This window comes from Tiliqua scincoides, chromosome 1, assembly GCF_035046505.1.
Source record: "Tiliqua scincoides isolate rTilSci1 chromosome 1, rTilSci1.hap2, whole genome shotgun sequence".
In the NCBI taxonomy this organism is placed as follows: Eukaryota; Metazoa; Chordata; class Lepidosauria; order Squamata; family Scincidae; genus Tiliqua; species Tiliqua scincoides.
Window position 1 is genome coordinate 309,750,298 of NC_089821.1, and position 17,651 is coordinate 309,767,948.

At 45.2% G+C, this 17,651-nt stretch overlaps 1 protein-coding gene across 4 annotated transcripts in view; it reads left to right on the forward strand.

The window, feature by feature from the left end:
• The window catches only part of CNIH1 (cornichon family member 1), a 21,068-nt gene continuing 3,417 nt past the window's right edge, over positions 1–17,651 (forward strand). Inside the window, exons 1-5 of one of the 4 annotated variants that reach the window (XM_066636492.1) lie at positions 1–137; positions 2,908–2,976; positions 8,372–8,484; positions 9,722–9,865; positions 15,442–16,402. In XM_066636492.1, coding sequence (XP_066492589.1) covers positions 57–137; positions 2,908–2,976; positions 8,372–8,484; positions 9,722–9,865; positions 15,442–15,469 — 435 coding nt within the window. In that variant the 5' untranslated portion in view covers positions 1–56 and the 3' untranslated portion in view covers positions 15,470–16,402. Of the gene's footprint in view, positions 138–2,907; positions 2,977–8,371; positions 8,485–9,721; positions 9,866–15,441; positions 16,403–17,651 lie in introns of those variants that run through there. The other 3 variants (XM_066635679.1, XM_066634817.1, XM_066634434.1) reach the window with 3 other exon arrangements.

Below are 17,651 nucleotides of genomic sequence, written 5' to 3' on the forward strand. Positions count from 1 at the left end.
CTGAATGACCCGGCCCGGCATCCTCCGCGCGCCGCCGCTGGGCCCGCCGCTCCGCCATGGCCTTCACGTTCGCCGCCTTCTGCTACATGCTGGCGCTGCTGCTCACCGCCGCCCTCATCTTCTTCGCCATCTGGCACGTGAGTGGCGCGGCCTGGGGGGCCTGGGAGGGGGCCGCCGGGGCTGGGGGGCGCCGCGGGGGGCGAGGTCTGTCCTGCGCGCTCCCCTCCCCCAGGAGACCGCTGGGGTGGGGCCTGGGGGTCTGAGGCGACGGGGAGTTGGGGTTAGCTGGGCGGGGGTCCCAGGCTTGTCCTGGCGCACCCCCTCCCCCCAGGAGGCCACGGGGGGTCTGGAGCGGGGGGCACTGGGGGGCTGTGGGGGCAGCCCAGGCTTGTCCTGCACGCTCCCCCTTTCCTCCCCCAGGAAACCGTGGAGAGGGGCCTGGAGAGTCTGAAGGGGTGTGGAGGGAGGGGGACGGCTGGGGCTGGGGTCTCAGGCGTGTCCTGCACGCTTCCCTCCCCCTCGGGAGGCCACTGGGGAGGGGCCTGGGGGCTTGAGGCAATGGTCTGGTGGTTTGTGGGGGGCCAAGGCTCTGGGGCAGTTGGGGCTGGGGACTACTGCAGCATGGGGTCTGGGTCATGGTTCTGGGGAGTCCCAGGCTTGTCCTGCACACTCTCCCCTCTGTTCAGGACCTGTCAAATGCCCCCCATGTGCCCCCTCCTGTCCTGTTAGTTGAGCTGTCACTTTGTCCAAGATGCCAGTGAAGGAGGGGGGGGCTGGATATGGGAACTTTCAGAGCCCCCCCTGCTCAGAGTGCAGGGGCAGGGTGGTCAGATGTCATAACCACAAAAGAGGACCAGACACCCCAAAACGTAGGATATTGAGGGAAAATGTAGGACATGACAAAGTAAAAGCTAAAAACTTTTGTGTACTGACTTTATCTGGTTAACATAAACACAGTATGTTCTGCCAGATTCCCAATCCAAGCCTCACTTAGGGAACTTATGCCCATCCAAGCTAATTAACTCCCCTTTCATTCCCCCAACAATGGCCCCAGTTCTCTACAGCAGCACCGCTAGATTCCACCACCAGGGTAGCTTGCCTGTTTAAATTGCAGGGACCCAGTTCCTAAGGCAGCAGTCCTTCCAGGTATAGCAGCACACCTCAGCTCTCTGCAGCCTGTTCGAGTAGTCCATTAGTCAGTCTATTAGTCAGTGAGCCAGATAATTAGCCAGAAGGTAAGTCCACAAGGCAGAGCCCTAAGTCAACAGTCCAGTAGGTCTGTTAGTCACAGAGTCAATAAGCCGAGTCATAGTCCGAGGTCATTTTCCAGGTAAGTCAGTCGGAGTTGCCACACCGAAGTCCAGAGTCAATCAGTCTCCTCTCTTCTCCTACAACCCACAAACCCTTCCTGCCTCAGGTGCTCCTTATATTCCCTATATAATATAATAATCAAAGCCTAGGCCTTAACCCTTGAAGGGGCCACTGCTGACACCACATCTACCTCCTTGCCAGATCTTCCGCTATTCCAATACACTATATTACTTATTATTAAGTTTAAAGCTATATTACACATAATTTATTAATTCCAAGAAGGCTATGGACTGCCTGCAGGGGCCTGCTCACAGGGAAAAGGAGGACATTTAATTTATTTTTCAGGACATGAGGCTAAAAAAGAGGACATGTCCTGGAAAAAGAAGATCACCCTGTGGGGGTCTTGATGGCCTATAACAAAGATCTTCAACCTTTTTTGTGCCATAACCTCAATATATAAAGTAGGAGAATGGGGACCCCACTGTCAATCCTGCCCTCCTCCCAGGACCTAGTCTTCCCACCCCAACTCCACTGCTGCCCACTTGCTGTCTTCGCAATACCCTTCCAGCCCTGTTCACTGTAACCAAATGTTCTTATTGGAGAGAACAGAAAAAGTTGTCACAAAGCCTGGTACTAGTGAAAGCTATTTTGGAACAGTTGCTAAGAACCTGAGTAGGACTGGGGCACTGTCTCCTGGTACCTGAAGGAGTACTCCACCAGATGCCTCATTTACCTGGTGGTGCTCATTCCCATAAGTTGTCGTGGCCCCACAACTGAGGCTTCATGACCCCATTGGAGTCCTGACCCCAAGGCTGGCCTATAATATGATCATCTCTTTGGCCCGTGCTGTTTCTGATTGAGCAGCCAGTGGATGCATGTGACATCATGACATGCCCTGAACACGTGCAGAGATGCAAGCAGAGCTGGAAGTGCTGTGTCATAAAGTCCTTAAGGGCATCTTCTAAATCACTCTCCTCTTTCCCAGCTATTTATTATTTATTATCAATTTCTGAGCCACACTTTACAGAAAAATTTGTTCCTCCCTCCCCCCACAAATCCCATTGGGCTGATGTCACACTGTGTGTACATAATTATGGAAATTATGAACTAATTGGAAAGTGTTAACTAGTGTCAGAATAAAATGTGTCTACGGTGTGCCTCTGCTCTGGAGGTGTATGAAGGAGTAGCTACACAGTTATTAACCAGTTTGTGTATGTAGAATCAACCCCATGGACCAGCTAGTTATTCAAGAACATTCCCAGCTTTCAAACCTAACTAGGCCACTGCCTTTCCTCTTCTTCTTACAAATTACAAATAATTTTCAAAACAACAACACTGTGAGCTTCCCTCTCCTCCACAGCTCTAGAGAGTGATCTAAAGGAACTGTTCATGATTCTGAGAGATGATGTTCCCTCTTAAAATTTCATCTGGTTTGAGTGGTTTGCTTAACTGGCTGCATTCAAACTGGTGGGAGGGATCCTTTTGAATTTGGATTTAGGCCTTGGTGTCTTCAGGGTGTGGTGTCTTTGGACAGGGTTACCCACACCAGCTGAGCTGTTCCGGCACTGCTGCCTAACTGTTGTAATTTTATTTTAGATTATAGCTTTTGATGAGCTGAAGACTGACTACAAGAATCCCATAGACCAGTGTAATACGCTCAACCCTGTAAGTTTACTTGAGAGAGATCTGTGTGCATCAGATGGTAGCCAAGAGGCTTTTCTTTGTTTTGCAGTTGACTAAGTAATGTTGACTTACAGTGCATTGGTAAAATGCTGTTTGCTAATATCTTATAGATATTACATAAGATACTTTGGCAGAACTTACTCTGTCCTTTCTTTTTTTCTCCAAGCTTGAAATTCTTGCTTATTTATCTGCTGGTGATCTTGTCAGCTGCCATACTAACATTCTTTCAATCTGCTTTTTACATTTTCGGCACAAAGACAGTTGAAAAGGTTAAAAAGATTAAAAGAGTCAAAATTGCATTAAAGGTGTGTACTGCTTTTTAGTTTAATGTTTTAATGCCACTCTTTGCTTTTCATTTTGTTAGGAGCATCTGTATGACTTGTGTGAACTTTTTTTGGTTTTGGTTGTTCATTGTGTCTGCTCATCTGCCTGTCTCTTGTCTATTCAGGGGATGTAATAAGTTCATGGATTTGTGTGTTGTAAGTTTCACTTGCTTAATAAGAGATGGGAGAAACTGTTACATGCCTAAATTCTTCTTGTAGCAATTAAGTCAAAGTTGCTGATGGTTTTGGTGGCAAAGAATGGGGGGGAAACAGTAGCAGCAGCAGTTTACCCTTTTAACAAGGGTTTGTCATTAGTTTCAAGCTCTGGTTGAGATGGGAATCTTGCTTAGTGTCATTGTGAGTGTAATGCTAAGCCGTGATGAAATCTGACAAAGAAATTCACACTGGAGAGGGAAGCACTTCCAAGGCTGTTGCTTTGTTTTTCAATATTTGGTTTGCAGGGTACCTTAGTGAGAGACTTCGGGCCCAGTCCTATCCAACTTTCCAGTGCTAATGCAACCATGCTAACAGGTTGTGTGCTGCATTCTGCAGTTGGGGGGGGGGGAGACAATAGTCACAGATGTTCCCTTACTGCGTGGCTGCATCGGTGCTGGAAAGTTGGATAGGATTGGGCCCTGAATCTTTTTAAATGATGAAACACTTATAAAGTTGGAATAACCAGAAGTTCAGACTCCTCTTTTGAGACACCCTTTTGAAGGTGGCAATATTTTTGAAATTAGTTGTAAAGAGAAGGGCAGTATGTTCTACTGTATCTAACGTAGCTGAGGATTTTTAAATCTGTTATTTTCAAGTAAAGGTATTCTGAATACTCCTGAGGCACCCCTTCCTGCTGGGGATTTAAACTTTGCATTGTCTGTGTCCTGTGACAGTTGCCAGTAACACCTAATGAAGGCTGTGGCGTTTTCATTGTCATTGAGAACTGACATAACCCACTTCAGTCAGATATTCAAAAGCCAACAATGTTCATGCGTTTGCCAGGTAGACTTCTGGTTCCAAAAAGAGTGGTGCAACTAACTTTTCATGTGTTACCCTTGCCTTTACTTGAAGCGCTTTCCTTTTGCATGTAACCATACTATCCACAGAGGATACTTGAGAAGCATGGGTAAGAGCTGCCATTTCTTTCCTCTCATTTTTGGCCCGGAGTTGCTAGAATGCATTCAGCTAGAGCAGCAGTTCTCAAATGCTTTAGCACCTGGATCCACTTTTTAGAATGACGATCTGTCAGGACCCACTGGAAGTGTTGTCATGGCCAGAAGTGCTATCATCAGTGTAGGCTTCAAACCTAAGCTGTGATCAGCCAAAGGCCCCATTACACAGCACGTCTGTGCTGTTATTTTGCGTAGCTTGGAATTCAAACATTCCAACTCGGAAGTCAAAGCAGAACATGGATCCCTCCCCAGTGTCATACCCCTCCCCCCCTTTCCAGCGCCCCATCTTCCTACCTATTCAGGGCAAAGCACCGTGCCTCTCTTCAACCCTGCCTAGCAGCTCTGTACCCTGTATTTTCAGCTCTGTATTTTCAATGGAGCTAGTGCTGAGCTAGTGCTACGCGACCCACCTGAAATTGGCTCATGACCCTAGTGGGCCCCCACCCACAGTTTGAGAAATGCTGAGCTAGAGGATTTTATAGAATAGCTACTATGTCCTGCTAAACTTGGACAGAGGACCAAGGAACTGCCTTTGGCACTGAATGAGTGTCCTAGAAATAAGACCAGTGGTTTTCAACTGCTGTGATGTGGCACGCCTCAGGTTTGCCGCGGGTCCAAGGAGTCAGGCGGCAGTGGCAGCAGTAGCTGCGCACGTGGCAGAAGCGGCAACTTGGAGCCCCGCTCGGCAGCAGGAGGAAAAGGAGCAGCCGCGCAGGGGCCTGAACGCTCCTGCTGTTGCTGGTGCCTGCCCCTTGCGCTGATTGGGCAGCCAGCCAGGCAGCTAGAGAAGCCTGGAAGAGCTCCCAGTGGGAACGTGGAGGGAATGAGGGCGATCAGCGAGAGGAAGGAGGGAGTGAGAGTGAGAGCGAGTCTGAAGGTGGAAGCAGGTAGAAGCCAGAAGCAGCTGGCCGGAAAGGATTGGAGAGACCCTTTTCCTTGTCTGCAATGCCCCAAAGTGACCCAGCCTGCTTTGCCTCCCCTGGCAAGGCTTTGGCAGGAAGGGCGCTGGGCCACAATCCTGGGCAATCACAATCGCTGGGCAAGTGATGCTTTTCTTCCCCCCCACCCCACCTCCTGCCCTCCTGCACACACATCTCCCATCATAATTGCAGTTAACCCCTCTCTTTCTGCCCCTCCCCTCCCTCTTCCCCACCTTCTAAAGTTCAGAGGGTGCCTCCCATTTTCTCTCCTTCTCTTCTCCCACCCCAGTGAATCCTGCACTTGTTTCAGCCGCATCTCCTCACTGTCCCTCACAGCACTTTTCTATTTCTCCAGTGTGTTCAGTCTCATCTGTCTTTGCCAACACTTTTTGGCATATCAGAGCACATCAGTTGATAACAGTTTGAACAGACCTGCTTCAAAACCTTTCCAGAAAGCACATACATCTCCCTCTCCAAGCTTCTCGGAAATTTCTGTCATTGTCATGTAATGATCTAAGGCTGCCATCCTAACCACGCTTTCTTGAGAGTAAGCCCCATTGAACAAAATAGGACTTACTTCTGAGTAGACCTGGTTAGGCTTGTACCCTTAGTTATATTAACTAAATTATTTGTAACATAATGTAATTAAAAACTAGTAGTGTGCCTTGACAACTTTAGTGCCTTGTCAGTGTGCCATGAGCTGAAAAAGGTTGAAAATTGCTGAAATAGACCATGGGCTGCACTGGTGGAAGAACTAGAAGGTGTTTCCACAAAATAGATACGTTGAAGAGAGAAAATGCAGTGAGCCTGGATAGTGGTCACGCATGGAACAGTTTACCCTACTCGGTCATCTCTCATTCGATGTGGGAGGGAGAGGAAGTTTTCACTTTATTTATGCATTCCCTTATCACAGGCATTTAACCAAAAAGATACTATCATATATGCATGTGAGATGTGACTGTCAGTGCTTCTCTGAGCTTTATGTTTGTTCAGTAGTCTATCCACACAGGTAAACACACATCACTTATATGTAAAAAATCTTGTACCTATAAATGATTGGGAAGGGAAACGCTGTATGAAATGTATGTGCGGAACTTGTTTAAGACAGCAGTATCCAAATTGGCAAGAATGTTTATGATAAACTAGACTATGTTAAAAGTATTTACCTGTTGAGTCTCCCCAAAAGGTTTGTATTGCTTAGCGCAACCCTAATTAGCATTTCTGCATGAGGTTCTGCACTTGTGAATCGAGTGACCTGTGCTAGAGGCAGTGCACACTTGCCTTGTACTGGATGCGTTGATAGCTGCAAACTCAGAAAAGTTGAGGAACATCCAATAAACAGCAGCATCTATGACTGTCTGGGGTGAATTGTTTCCAGTTTGAGTATAAACTGCTGTTTGTTGTAGTGTGCACCCACATGAATGGCATACATGCTGCCCATAGATGTTCACTGGAAAGCATCATGTTGAGAATGAGGTGTGCCAGAAATACTAATTAAAAATGTTTTTCCTGTGGCACACAAAACTTCTAGACACTTTAAAATGTGATGCTGGTTCCTGGAAATGTGATTCTTGCCCTCCTAAACTGAAAGGATGATGCCTAAACGCTTAATTCTGTACAGTGTAAGTCTGAAATATTTTTTAACTCTGTTTACTTCCTACTGCACAGCTAGTTGCAGTGTTTATTTGGATACATTGATTGGGTTATAGCAGTGGTTCCCAGATGTGCCACAGCCATGGTGCTCTTCATCCATGGTATCCTGTTTTTTAAAGCCTCTTGTACACTGCACTGTTTCAGAATGTAGGTAGAGTGCAGCCTTATCTGAATACTTGAGGGCATGTAAAACAGACAGAAAATACAGAAGTATTTAGAACATTTCCTGAGCCTTGCTTGAAGATGGAAATTTCCAGAATGCCATGCAAGTTTTTGGTCATCATCATCGTGGAGGCGACTGGCAGTGAACAGCTCTAAAATCTTAGAGTCCAGAAAGCAAACAGCTAAATGAAACTTAAATAAATAGAAATATTTACATTTGGTGTAGCAAGATGTTCAGTTAACTGTGCTGCGGGGTTGGCTAGCTGCCTGATTGGGAGATGCAATGGTCAAGATTTGTCACTTTAATACTGTATCTCTGAAATTAAATGGACAGTGTAAGCTGCCTTATTCAGAATGATGGTCCATCTAGGTCAGTGTTGTCTATCATGACTGGCAATGACTTCCCAGAGGTTCAGACCAGGGTTTTTCCCAGCCCTGCCTGGAGATATCAGGAATTGAATCTGGAACCTTGCGCAAAGCACTCACTCTGTCACTGAGTTCCTGCTCCTCTCAGAATTGTCTTCTGAAAATGAAATGCCAGTCCTCTCTTTGGCTACATGTGCTGGACACTAAAGCATATATGTGTGCTGGACACTGAAGCATGTGCAGTTGAGGTTTGTACACCGGTAGTTCAACCCTTGTTGTAATGAGATAATGGCTGCTTCTGCCTCTAGGCAGCAAGTCACCCTGCCTGTAATCAGTGGTTTGAATGTACCTCATGAGAGAGAAACAGAAATCTTCCAGAGGGACACTTTAGACTGTCCCTGTAATTAGGAGACAGATGGAAACGACTCCAGAATAAAGCTGATTTCCTTGGGATGAAAGTTGGAAAATGCAAAGTGTGTTGCAGTCTCTCAACTTATGACTCTCTGCAAAATAAGCAACAATTACTCTTCCAAAATGAACTTGATTCCAAATTCTGTAAATGGAATCAAATGTAAATTCCACCAAATTGATCATCATGATACCGTCAGCAGGAGTCTTCACACTGTCTTATTTTCTTGTCTAATGCTGGCTTTGCTTTTACAACTCACTTTTTCTTGTTTCCTCTAAATAATGCTGTTCATTTCTCCCTCTCCCTTCCTCGTATCACAGTATAAATGCCCTAAACGTTGAAACTGAAGTGTCGGACTTGTGTCTTCCTTTGCAGCTTGTACTTCCAGAGTACCTCATCCATGCCTTCTTCTGCGTTATGTTTCTGTGTGCAACAGAGTGGCTTACGCTGGGTCTCAATATGCCATTATTGGCGTATCACATTTGGAGGTAATGCAGAGCACATTCTCATGAAAACCAAATTCTGACTTGACTCATTTGCTTGAACTGAGCTTGTGTCTGTTAAGCCGCTGAAGGGTGTGTATGTGATGTTAAACCTAAGCATGAAGCTTTCTAAGAATCAGTAATAGTGTGGCCAAAGCTACTCAGGTGTGTATTGGATTCTTGCATGACAATTGGCTTCTAGGAATGTCCTCTTTCATTGAATGGAGAGCTCCTTTCAGTCTCTTACTGTTGCAGGGAGAGAGTGAGAATGATGTATGTTGGAACAGGGAGAGAGTGAGAATGATGCATGTTGGAGCAAAATGAAGGCTTTGGTATCCTGCAGTGATCTATGTCTCTTCCATGAGTTTTGTTTGCCAAGCAGAGGAAGGTTTGTTGATCTGATGTGGTCACGGTATTAATTCAAGCTCTTAAAGTCTGTTGTTGTTATGTTAACTGAGGTCTGTATTTGTATTTTTAAACTAGGGCATAATGGCCGATGCTTGATCAGCCCAACTGTATCTAGTACCATGCTCTGTCTGCTGCAGTGATCAATCAGATGCCCCAAGGACATTGACAAGCAGAGCAAAATGGCAGTAGCTATCTATTGCTTCCCCCAGTATCTGGCAATCGGGTACATTGCTTCTGAATGTGGAAGCTGCATTCAGCTGTCATGGCTTACAGCCATTTATACCCTGACCTTCATCTGTTTGTGCTCTATTCCCACCCTCAAGTAGCTTAAATAGTAAAGCATCATAAAAATTTTATAAAGCATATTTTTGATTTCATTAAAACAACACCACTACCACCAGAAATTTGAGAAATCAGGTCAATACACTCAATTTTCAATATCTTTCATCTCCATTCTCCCCTCTGTCTCTTGGCTTCATGGCCTATGTAAGTCCAGTGGATTTTGATAACCTGCGTTTCACTGCTTTAGTGCAATTTCTTTTGGCCAAAGCCTTGCTCAACTCACATTTTGGAATGCTGGAAATTCTGAAAGGTGGTAGAGGTGAATTGGGCACAAATTTGCCAGTTAAGTGAATGCAGGTGCACTTTTTGCTTATTTGTTAATTGATACAATTTGATGTGCAAGTATAGCATACTCACTAAATACATTGTGGGATAGAACATACGTGTTCTAGCCATGTGATTGTAGGTGTGTATCCCTGCTGTAATGATGTTTTACATTTCCTCCTTTTCCTGTAGTCTTTAGAAAACAAAACACATATTCACTCTTTTCCAGGTATATGAGTAGACCCGTGATGAGTGGACCAGGACTGTACGACCCCACAACTATCATGAATGCAGATATTTTAGCATATTGTCAGAAAGAAGGATGGTGCAAACTAGCATTTTACCTTCTATCCTTTTTTTACTACCTATATGGGTAAGTGACCAATCTTATTTTTTTAATTACATAGTGCCTTACTAGGAGTACAAAGTGGTTTACAATGCGGGGAAAAAGTTTAAATGTTATTAAACCTTACCGTATTTATCAGCAGATGCAAGGGAGGGCACCAGGATAAAGGTCTCTTGTTGTCTTGTGTGCTGCCTGAGGCAATTGGTGGGGCACTGTAAGATACAGGAAGCTTGACTAGAGGGGCCTTTGACCTGAGCCAGCAGGGCTGCTCATATGTTCTTAGCAATTTAAACAAAAAGTGTTGAAAGCTCGTGTCCTATAAACCTGTCTATGGTACCTTCTTTTCGGGGGTGGAGTTCTTGGAAACTTTATGACCAGGAAGGCCTTGTCCTGATCCTAACCTGAGACTTAGAACAGGTCCTCACCATTGGATCCTAAAAAAGTGGACTTCTAAGGAGAAGGCATATCTTTTCCAAAATGGAAGGGGTGCCTTTTCTGGATTTCTGTCTACTGTGGAGCAATTATTTTGTATAAAAGATCCTTTGTGGCACTACTTCACTTAAGATATCTTAACATTCCATGCTTTGAGATTTAATGTAACTCAAACAACTGTTACAAAATATTTGAAATCCTAGAAAATATATGTTTTCTGTTACTAAATGTTGAGTGGAACTAAGTTGAGATGTTTAATGGAACTACGAGCACAATCCTAGCTGTGGTTCTGGTTCCTGCATTTGTTGCCAGTAACCATTGGTAATGACCACTGAAAATGTACCATTTTCAATGAGCTACAATGTCCAGCAGCAGGGACTACTGGTACTTTATCTGAGAGTCTTACATGAGATGTGTAGCTCAAGACCATATTCTGAGCCTTCGGGTAAGGAAAAAGTCACAGTGAATTAGCAAATATTTAAGTGTTAGCTGTGACTATTCCCATGATGTTGGGGGTGAAGGTTGCTACAGCATGGAAATATAGGGGACAGTGATTAAATGTCTGATGCTATCCTGGCTTCATAAACTGTATAGGGGAGAGTGTCCACTGAGGGCAAGTATTTTCCATTGACTGATTTTGCATACAGCAGATGAACACTTAACATAAGAACAACTGTTGTTGGCAACCTTCAGTCTTGAAAGACTATGGTATCAGACTCTGAATGGTGGTTCTGGAACAGCGTCTAGTGTGTCTGAAAAGGCCGATTCGGGAGTGACAATCCCTTCCACACTGGGAGCAAGTGTAGTGTGTCCCTGGTCTGTCTCTCTGACTATGGGCTTTGCCTCTTTGCCTCAGTCTGTTGGCAAAGTGCCTCTTCAAACTGGGAAAGGCCATGCTGCACAACCTGCCTCCAAGCAGGCTGCTCAGAGGCCAAGGTTCCCATCTGCTGAGGTTCATTCCTAAGACTTTCAGATCCCTCTTGCAGATATCCCTGTAGCGCAGTTGTAGTCTACCCGTAGGGTGCTTTCGCTGCACAAGTTCTCCATAGAGGAGATCCTTTGGGATCCGGCCATCGCCCATTCTTACGACATGACCAAGCCAACGCAGGCATCTTTGTTTCAGCAGTGCATACATGCTGGGGATTCCAGCTTGTTCCAGGATTGTGTTGTTTGGATGCTGAGGATGCGTCGGAGGCAGCGCATGTGGAAAGTGTTCAGTTTTCTCTCCTGTTGTGAGTGAAGAGTCCATGACTCGCTGCAGTACAGAAGTGTACTCAGGACGCAAGCTCTGTAGACTTGGATCTTGGTATATTCCGTCAGCTTCTTGTTGGACCAGACTCTCTTTGTGAGTCTGGAAAACGTGGTAGCTGCTTTACCGATGTGTTTGTTTAGCTCGGTATCGAGAGAAAGAGTGTCGGAGATAGTTGAGCCAAGGTACACAAAGTCATGGACAACATCCAGGTCATGCGCAGAGATTGTAATGTAGGGAGGTGAGTCCACATCCTGAACCATGATGTATGTTTTTTTCAAGCTGATTGTCAGTCCAAAGTCTTGGCAGGCCTTGCTAATGTAGTTCATGAGCTGCTGGAGATCTTTGGCAGAGTGGGCGGTGACAGCTGCATCTTCGGCAAAGAGGAAGTCACGAAGACATTTCAGCTGGACTTCGGACTTTGCTCTCAGTCTGGAGAGGTTGAAGAGCTTTCCGTTTGATCTTGTCCAGAGATAGATGCAGTTCCAAAGGCCTGCTTCAGCAGGACAGCGAAGAAAATCCCAAACAAGGTCGGCGCGAGAACACAGCCCTCCTTCACTCTGCTTCAGATGTCAAAGGTGTCTGATGTGGAGCCATCAAAGACAACAGTGCCCTTCATGTCCTCCTGGAAAGACCTGATGATGCTGAGGAGCCTGGGTGGACATCCGATCTTGGAGAGAATCTTGAAGAGACCGTCCCTGCTGACCAAACCGAAAGCCTTCGTGAGATCTATGAAGGCTATAAAGAGTGGCTGTTGTTCCCTGCATTTCTCCTGCAGCTGTCTAAGGGAGAATACCATATCAGTGGTGGACCTGCTGGCTTGGAAACCGCACTACGATTCTGGATAGACGCTCTCTGCAAGTACTTGGAACCTCTTCAGTGCAACTCGGGCAAACAGCTTTCCTACAACGCTAAGGAGAGAGATGCCGCGGTAGTTATTGCAGTCACCCCTGTCGCCTTTGTTCTTGTACAGCGTGACGAAGTTTGCATCCCTCATGTCCTGTGGTACTCAGCAGAGGCAGAGGATTTCATGCAGCTCAGTGGCGTTGATCTTTTTGCAGCACTTTAGGACTTCAGCAGGGATGCTGTCTTTCCTAGGTGCCCTGCCAGAGGCTAGGGAGTCCAGGGCCGTGTGAAGTTCTGCTAGGGTTGGTTCACTGTCAGGCTTCTCTAGCACAGGCAGGCACTCGATGTTGTTCAGTGCTTCCTTGGTTACTGCATCTTCTCTGGAATACAGCTCAGAGTAGTGCTGCACCCAGCGTCCCATCTGCTGCGCCCAGTCTTGGATGACCTCGCCTGTGGCAGACTTCAGAGGGGCAGTTTTCTTCTGTGTTGGACCTAGGGCCAGCTTGATACCGTCATACATCCCCTTGCTGTTGCCCATGTCAGCTGCTGTCTGTATCTGGGAACAGAGTTGGAGCCAGTAGTCATTAGCTCATCTCCTGGCAGTCTGCTGGACTTTGCTGCAAGCAGCTCGGAGGACCTGCAGGTTGCGCTCACTGGGACAGGCTTTGTATGCTGCTAGAGTTCTCCTCTTTTCCTCAGTGACTGGTGTCAACTTTTCAGAGTTCCAGCTCTGGATTTTGCCTCGAGGTTGACTCCTGAAGCCTTTTCCTTAACTGAATGTAGCCACAAGGCAGTGGAGGTTTGAGGTCAGAATTTCCTTCTCTTAGATGAGCTGCCTTCCCAGGCTAACGAGTCTCATCTACCCTGTGGCTGTTTAGTTGCCTCTTATGACAAGTGCAGCCAAACTGGGGTTGTGGAGGGAGAGGATTGCAGAACTATGGTGGATAGAGAAGAGGTTGTGGGACATGGAGGAGGGAGGTGTCAGGCTGATTGTGCTGGATAGAGAAAACAGAGGGAGGAGAGGATTGTGGGTCATGGAGGAGGGAGGGGTCAGGTGGGATAAGAACATGCCCCACTAGATCAGACCATAGGCCCATCTAGTCCAGCTTCTTATATCTCACAGCGGCCCACCAAATGCCCCAGGGAGCACACCAGATAACAAGAGACCTCATCCTGGTGCCCTCCCTTGCACCTGACATTCTGACATAGCCCATTTCTAAAATCAGGAGGTTGCACTTCATGGCTTGTAACCCGTGATGGATTTTTCCTCCATAAACTTGTCCAATCCCCTTTTAAAGGCATCCAGGCCAGATGCAATCACCACATTCTGTGGTAAGGAGTTCCACAGACCAACCACACGCTGAGTAAAGAAATATTTTCTTTTGTCTGTCTTAACTCTCCGAATACTCAGTATTAGTGGATGTCCCCTGGTTCTGGTGTTATGTGAGACTGTAAAGAGCATCTCTCTATCCACTTTATCTTTCCTGTGCATAATTTTGTATGTCTCAGTCATGTCCCCCCTCAGGCTTCTGCTGAGGAGGCCCAAACACCGTAGCCTTTCCTCCTAAGGAAGGTGCCCCAGCCCAGTAATCATCTTAGTCGCTCTCTTTTGCACCTTTTCCATTTCCACTGTGTCTTTTTTGAGATGCGGTGACCAGAACTGGACACTGGCGACTAGAATCGGACACAATAGTCCAGGTGTGGCCTTACCATCAATTTGTACAATGGCATTATAATAGCCGTTTTGTTCTCAATACCTTTTGATCCTAAGCATAGAATTGGTTTTCTTCACTGCCGCCGCACATTGGGTCGACACTTTCATTGACCTGTCCACCACCACCCCAAGATCTCTCTCCTGATCTGTCAGACAGCTCAGAACCCATCAGCCTATATGTGAAGTTTTGATTTTTTTGCCCCAATGTGCATGACTTTACACTTACTGACATTGAAACGCACCTGCCATTTTGCTGCCCATTCTGCCAGTTTGGAGAGATCCTTCTGGAGCTCCTCACATTCACTTCTGGTCTTCACCACTCGAAAAATTTGGTGTCATCTGCAAACTTGGCCACCTTACTGCTCACCCTGGTCTCCAGGTCATTTATGAAGAGGTTGAAAAGCACCTGTCCCAGGACAGATCCTTGTGGCACACCGCTTTTCACTTCTCTCCATTGTGAAAATTGCCCATTGACACCCACTCTCTGTTTCCTGGTCTTCAACCAGGTCTCAGTCCAGGAGAGGACCTGCCCTCTAATTCCCTGACTGTGGAATTTTTTCAGTAGCCTTTGGTGAGGGACCACATCGAACGCCTTCTGAAAGTCTAGATATATAATGTCCACGGGTTCTCCCACATCCCCATGCCTGTTGACCTTTTCAAAAAATTCTATAAGGTTTGTGAGGCAAGACTTACCCTTACAGAAGCCAAACTGATTCTCCCTCAGCAAGGCCTGTTTGTATATGTGTTTTGAGATTCTATCTTTGATGAGGCATTCCACCATCTTACCCAGTATAGATGTTAGGCTGACCGGCCTATAGTTTCCTGGGTCCCCCCTCCTTCCCTTTTCAAAAATTAGTGGGACATTTGCTATCCTCCAATCTTCTGGCACCGTGGCTGTTTTGAGGGACAAGTTGCATATTTTAGTCAAGAGCTCAGCAACTTCATTCTTCAATTCCTTAATAACAGAAATATTACATCTTTAATTAAACAGGCCAGCACACATTTTGGTTCCTTAAACGTTACACCAATTCCTGGGTATATTTGGGGTGCCGATTCTAAAAATGGCATTCGTTTTGCCCTAGTTTTGGAGACACAGCATAGCTTCTTTAGTGAATGGTTCAGGCAGCTTCCTCATGAGTTAGCCTACACTATGGCTTCCTCATGAGGAAGCTGCTTGAAATCATTCACTAAAGAGGCTATGCCATGTCTCCAAAACTAGATGTGATAGGGCAAAACGGATGCCATTTTTGGAATTGGCACCCCAAATTCATATCAAAAGTTTGGGAAAAAACTTTTCTGACCCTCATTTCTGTAGGCCTGTGTTATTCGTGTGTTTACTGTATTCTCTTTTCTTCACAACAGCATGATTTATGTTCTGGTGAGCTCTTAAAAGATGACATCCAGTGGATTTGGTTCCAGCACAGTGCATGCAGAGAAGCCACAAAACAAAGGATTATTTTCCAAGAAGAATCTTTCATCAGGATTTAGCAATGGAAGCTGATGATCAGCAGATGCAATAGGGCAAGAAAAATGACTCCCTCTTCTCCCCCCTGCCTCTTATAATGTGTCCACTTTTTACTACTCATGCAAAGACTGTGTTTTGCTTTTTTTTTTTAATTTACTGGGATGTTTAAAGTGATAAAATTGCATATAAATTAATGTAGAGTGATTGCCTCTGGCATTGAACGGTTTTGATCCTGCACTCCATAAGGAACAGCCATACCCTCAGAATAATTGTATTAATTGCTGTCCTTAGTACAATAGAGGACCTTTTTTATTTTATTCTTGGTTTACTGAACTTTGTAGTGGCTCATTTGGGTTATGGACTTCCATCTAGCTGTCAGATGTAGGTACCAAGTGCTTCTGAAGGACTGAACACTTTTCTGTGTGTTATCTTTTAGGTAACCTCTGTGTGTCTTATAGATGAATACAACCACAGGAAGAACTGTAGTCCTATTTTTTACTATTTGGATATCTTCTCCCTGTAATGTGCATGGCTGAAACTTTCCATATTTACAGCAAGCAGTAAATATCCCCGCTTTAATTTTCCACTAATTGTGCCAGGAGAAATGGAGCTATCTGTGAAGGAGCGCACTTTAAAACCACTTTTTTTTTTAAAGCAACAAAAAGTATCTTGTGCAGCGGTCAACCTGCACATACAACTGCACATACAACTGCTATACAACCTGGAGCAAATGTGGTAACAATAGCATTGTGAGTTTGCAAGTAGAACTGCAGACTGCTTAAGAAGCACATGTGATGAGACTGGACAATTACCCCTGCTGTTCCTTAGTGCACTACAATAAAAACCTGAAAGAAAGTTTATCTTTGGCTTTTCAGAGTATGGTGGGACTGCTGGTTTCAGCCATTTGCTACATGGGCAGCCTGAAAACAGGCCAGTACACAGGTAGGTTGCCTGTTGGCAGAAGTAAGACAGCAGCCCTCTGGTCTGCAGTTTGCTGGTCAATTTCTACTGAACTGCTTTGTGGTTGCTGGGATTCTTGCAAAGGTATTCTTGCTCTGCAAGGTGCTTGCATTCCTAAGAAAGACTGCAGACACACGAGCACATAGATTCCTTGTGACTTCCACCTTTCAGAGCGCGATACCATAGTCTTTCGAGACTGAAGGTTGCCAATACATTCTTTAAAGCTCTCATATTCTGTAAGTTTAAAGCACAGTGAAGTAACACGAAGAGTCTAGTATTTAGAAAAGAAAAAAAGTAGCTGACACAAGCCTGAGACTACCCTGCTGTAGAACGTCTGACAGACAGCTATTCCTGGTGGATACTGACTCTTCTGGGATAGTCAGTGCTATTTGGAACTGACATAGAGTACAGGGAGTCTCACACATAGTTGGCTTCTACCTGTTATAGATCCTGTGTAAACAAATATAAATATTTTTTTGTCAGGGACCCATAAGATCTATATTATGTTTGTCATTACAGCAGCACTTTTTCCCCCCTGATTGCCATTTGGGGATTCTTGTGTACCATTTCCTTTAGGCTAGTGGCAGGTCAAATTCTTGGTGACCTGTGTCAATTTGATGTTTGCAGTCTCACACTGAAAGTTCCTGCTGCTAAAGTCTGAAAATCATCCCCATCCCTATCACTTTAAAAAAATAAATCGGTGTGCTACTAGCATTCATAGTATGTTCACATGGGAAAGGTTTCTCTCTACCTGCTATTTCCTATGTTTTGTAGGACAAACATTTTAAACAAGTTGCTTCAGGTGGCTGCAGTTCTAGCCCCACATTTGAAGTTGGATGTTTCATGATATTTTTGGTAAGTTGTAAGTTTTGTAAGTTAACCAGCATGTCAGACTGAATGAGCTTTCCATTTAGCCCATATTCTCATATGTTGGACGTTCTGCCTTTTTTTCTACCCATACGGTACACAAAGTTATTCTTATTCCAGTTCACTTTACAGAAAAAAAATTCTTTTTTATTTTTTTTTTTACAAAATAGTTGCAAAATTGCTTTGGGGAGGAGAAAGTTGGTGCCACAGGCATAAGCCAATGGGCACCTACCACAACTAGCTTTTTCCTATTCAAGCTGTATTATTATGAATTAATGAA